Source organism: Benincasa hispida, chromosome 8 (assembly GCF_027475165.1).
Source record: "Benincasa hispida cultivar pf3 chromosome 8, pf3_genome.v1.1, whole genome shotgun sequence".
In the NCBI taxonomy this organism is placed as follows: domain Eukaryota; kingdom Viridiplantae; phylum Streptophyta; class Magnoliopsida; order Cucurbitales; family Cucurbitaceae; genus Benincasa; species Benincasa hispida.
In genome coordinates, this window is record NC_143485.1 from 28,164,989 (window position 1) to 28,169,165 (window position 4,177).

Sequence of the window (4,177 nt, forward strand, 5' to 3'; positions counted from 1 at the left end):
ATTTAATTATTTTAAAAGGCTTATTTGTGGACATGGTCCATAGTTTTACCTTACTTGTGGACCGGTCCAGGTGTCATGTCTTGTGGCAAATGACATGGACCAAAGTTTGACAAAAATTGGAATTGAAGAAACTCGTGGATCCTGTATATGATTTTTTTACCCATTTTTGTCTATACATTTTTTTCTATAACCACATTTTTTTTAGAAACATTTTTCCATCACCCTATTTTTGTCAACTTTTCTAAAAAAACTATTATTTGTGGAAATTAAACCTATTTTTATCAATACTTAATTAAATAATATTATTTAAAAAATTCAAAGTTCGTGGATTAAATTATTAATTTCATGAAAATGTATATATGTAAATTCAAGGCTTATAATAGGCTTTTTAAAATTCAAGAAACTATTAAACGCAGATAACAAAATTTGCTTTTAGCGTCTATTAACAAATTGAACAAATGAAGTGCCAAACTCACCTAATTTGAAAAGAAAGGGATTTTGATGGAACCGTCAAGATTGATGAAAGAGTGAGTTGGTTCGATCCGACGGCTAAGAAAGTAAGGGGCCACGGTTGATGGTTTAAACCTCAGCTGTATCCAAACCCATCCTCCTCTTCTATCTAGGGTTTTCCCTCACTGAACTTTCGCCAACAGTTCTCTTTTCTACGAACACCTCGCTATCTGACTAAAGTTTTTTACCCTCACCCAATTCGATTCGCTTCCTGGGGCTTCCCAAACAATCCGCTTCTGTAAGTTTGCTTCCTTCTTTCTTCGAAAAATCTTGCAATTTCTGATCTTTTACTTTCATTTTTGTAATTTGTTAGTTTCGCATTTGAATTTTCTGCGTGTTGGGAAAGTGGGAGAGGGGGTTGTTTTCTTTTTTTCTTTTTTTTTTTTTCCTTTCGATTTTATCTATATATGGGGAAATCCGGGACTCGAAAGAAGAAGGGTGGTTCGAATCATGCTTCTTCCGCTGTTAATTCGACTCCAAATGTTAATGGGGGTGTTGATTTGGATTCTTCCATCTTTTTGAAAAGAGCCCATGAGTTGAAAGAAGAGGGTAATAAAAGGTTTCAGAATAAGGATTATGTTGGTGCTCTTGAACAGTATGAAAGTGCACTTCGTCTTACCCCTAAAACCCACCCTGATCGAGCTGTGTTTCATAGCAACAGAGCGGCTTGTTTGATGCAAATGAAGCCAATTGATTATGATACTGTTATTTCTGAGTGTACCATGGCCCTCCAGGTCCAGCCTCGATTTGTTCGTGCTCTCCTTCGGCGGGCTCGTGCTTATGAAGCCATTGGGAAGTATGAAATGGCAATACAGGACGTGCAGGTCTTGTTGCTTGCTGATCCTAACCATCGGGATGCTCTTGACATTGCACAGCGATTGAGGGCTGCTGTGGGACCTCGCCAGGAGGCTCAACAGGACCTTCAGAGCCGCCCGTCACCTGCTGCTTTAGGTGCCTCGGCGGTTGGTGCTCCAATTGCTGGCTTAGGTCCATGTTTGCCTACTCGACCGGTTCAGAAGAAGGCAGGAGCCTCCATTGGGGGTGCCACAGTACTTCTAAATAGTAAACTGGAAAAGCATCAAGGCGTTCTACCTACTGAAAATGGCCCTACTGAACCTAAATTGCAATTTCCCAAAGTAGTTTTGAAGCCCTCAAGTAGGCCTTCAAAATCTCCTAATTTAAGTGAAGATAAACTGAAGGAAGATTCACTTTCTTCACTGTCATCACATGCTCAAAGTCTACACCAAGAACCTAAGGTTCAGTTGAGGCCTTTGAAGCTTGTCTATGACCATGATATAAGGCTGGCCATGATGCCAGTGAATTGCAGATTCAAAGTCCTTAGAGAGATTGTGAGCAAACGTTTTCCCTCATCAAAGTCTGTTCTGATCAAGTATAAGGATGCAGATGATGATCTGGTGACAATAACCTGTACAAGTGAACTTAGACTGGCGGAGCTTTGTGCTGATAGCTTTGTTCCTAAGGACCCTGAAGTAGATAAACCTGCTTCATTTGGAATGCTTAGATTGCATATTGTAGAGGTGAGTCCTGAGCAAGAGCCACCTTTGTTGGAAGAAGAGGAGGAGAAACCTGTCGAGAGTGAAGAATCCAAGGGAGATGACAGTGGGCACGTTTCACCTCTTGGGGAGTCTGTGGCAGAAGCTACTGATTCTGAAAATGATAAGATAGAGAAAGAAGTTCTGAAGAAGAAACCAGGAGCTGTGGAAGATCCTGAGTGCAAGGAAGTTGAGATGGATGATTGGTTATTTGAGTTCGCTCAACTTTTCCGAACCCATGTTGGTATCGATCCAGATGCTCATATAGATTTGCATGAGCTTGGAATGGAGCTCTGCTCTGAGGCTCTTGAGGAGATGGTTACTAGTGAAGAAGCTCAGAATCTTTTCAACAAGGCAGCATCAAAATTCCAGGAGGTTGCTGCTTTAGCTTTCTTTAACTGGGGTAATGTTCATATGTGTGCTGCAAGGAAACGCATTCCTCTAGATGAGTCATCTGGAAAGGACATCGTAGGGGAGCAGCTTCAAACTGCTTATGAATGGGTGAAGGAGAAGTACACCCTTGCAAGAGAGAAATACGAAGAGGCGCTTTTGATTAAGCCTGACTTTTATGAAGGTCTATTGGCCCTTGGCCAACAGCAGTTTGAAATGGCTAAACTTCACTGGTCTTTTGCACTAGCTAAGAAAATAGACCTCTCAAGTTGGGATTTTACAGAAACACTTGAGCTTTTTGACAGTGCAGAGGAGAAAATGAAAGTAGCAACCGAGATGTGGGAAAAATTGGAGGAGCAGAGGGCAAACGAGCTGAAAGATCCAACTTCTAGCAAGAGGGAAGAATTACTGAAGCGACGAAAGAAACAGGCAGGTGGTGCAGACAGTGAAATGCAGGGAATAGGTGGGCAGCTTGAGGTTTCAGCAAATGAAGCTGCAGAGCAAGCAGCACTAATGAAATCCCAGATCCATTTATTCTGGGGCAACATGCTCTTTGAGAGGTCCCAAGTTGAATGTAAAATAGGGATGGGAGATTGGAAGAAGAACCTCGATGCTGCTGTAGAGCGCTTCCGACTTGCTGGAGCTTCGGAGGGAGACATTTCCCTTGTTTTGAAGAATCATTGTTCGAATGAAAACGCTTTGGAAGGCAATGATAAGAAGAGTCTAAACATAAACGGCAATGTGAATCAAGAAAAGGAAGTTATCATTAAGGAAATCGATCAATCATCATCTGGGTAGCTGATAGAAATGATGCTACCACATTATATTGACCATAGTGTTGAAACCAATTGCTGAAATTCATTACAACGAACCAAAGAAAGGAAATCACATTGTTTCAGCCAGGCATTAGGATGACTTCCTTCGACGAATGCTTGACACTCGTAGTGGCCATGTAGTTCATTGGGGCAGGTTATGAATTCTGAGTGGTAACTTTCTTCATCATTTCAAAAGTAATCAAATAATTTGTCTGCCAATTGATGATATTTATCTTGAAGAAACGAACTGATTCTGGTTTTGCCTCATAACTTTTCCATTTTTGTGGTCAGATTTTGTTCGCATATATTTATATATATATACTTTCCTCCATATTCTTAATGAGCTTGTCACTTCATGTAATATCCTAACTGTGGCTGTGGCTGCAACTGGAAGGAGGATGGTTTTCGTTATTTTATGAGGTTTTTCCATGACAGGCAATATGCAGAAGCTTTTTACCTTAGTCTTTTCCATCACGACATTTTTAAAAGAATGGTTCAATTTCTGTTGTTTTAATGGCTAATTGTGTGACATTAAATGAAGTAATGTACTGTACCATTCACATATACAGAGGTAGTTCTTTTAGTTGAGATGAGGATTCTGTTGTTAGCAATGCAGTTCAATTTTACTTGGAATTGAATTGTCTGCAGATTCTTGGTTAATGGATCTTTCTATTTGAAGAATACTATTAATTAATTACTATTGGGTCTTTTTTTTAATCTAGGAAAAATAGGTTTTTGATTTAAAATGTCAGAGTTTCAGGCTCTGTTATCCAAAAAGATGTCTTAAAATTGTATGTAAAATAGGGAACAAATGCCCTATAATTTATCTCCTACAGTTTAATTGTACTTATAAGTTGAATTTCATTAAACAATTGTTTGCTAAATTAATACCTTTGAACTTTCAAAAAC

The 4,177-nt window shown here is 39.5% G+C and overlaps 1 protein-coding gene across 2 annotated transcripts; it reads left to right on the plus strand.

Moving 5' to 3' along the window:
• Positions 1 to 480: 480 nt before the first annotated feature.
• On the plus strand, positions 481 to 3,729 carry PHOX2 (Octicosapeptide/Phox/Bem1p (PB1) domain-containing protein / tetratricopeptide repeat (TPR)-containing protein). 2 transcript variants are annotated; one of them, XM_090316456.1, is made up of 2 exons: positions 618 to 748; positions 1,245 to 3,608. In XM_090316456.1, exon 2 carries the CDS (start codon positions 1,314 to 1,316, stop codon positions 3,249 to 3,251), a length of 1,938 nt encoding a protein of 645 aa, XP_090172582.1. In that variant the 5' UTR covers positions 618 to 748; positions 1,245 to 1,313; the 3' UTR covers positions 3,252 to 3,608. The 2 variants fall into 2 exon arrangements, with proteins under 2 accessions (XP_038894376.1, XP_090172582.1); XM_039038448.2 differs by having other exon boundaries at positions 481 to 3,729.
• The last annotated feature ends 448 nt before the right edge of the window (positions 3,730 to 4,177 follow it).

Bases quoted from the DNA above. Each gene is read 5' to 3' on its own strand.
- PHOX2 (XM_039038448.2), top strand. From the start codon at position 918: ATGGGGAAATCCGGGACTCGAAAGAAGAAGGGTGGTTCGAATCATGCT.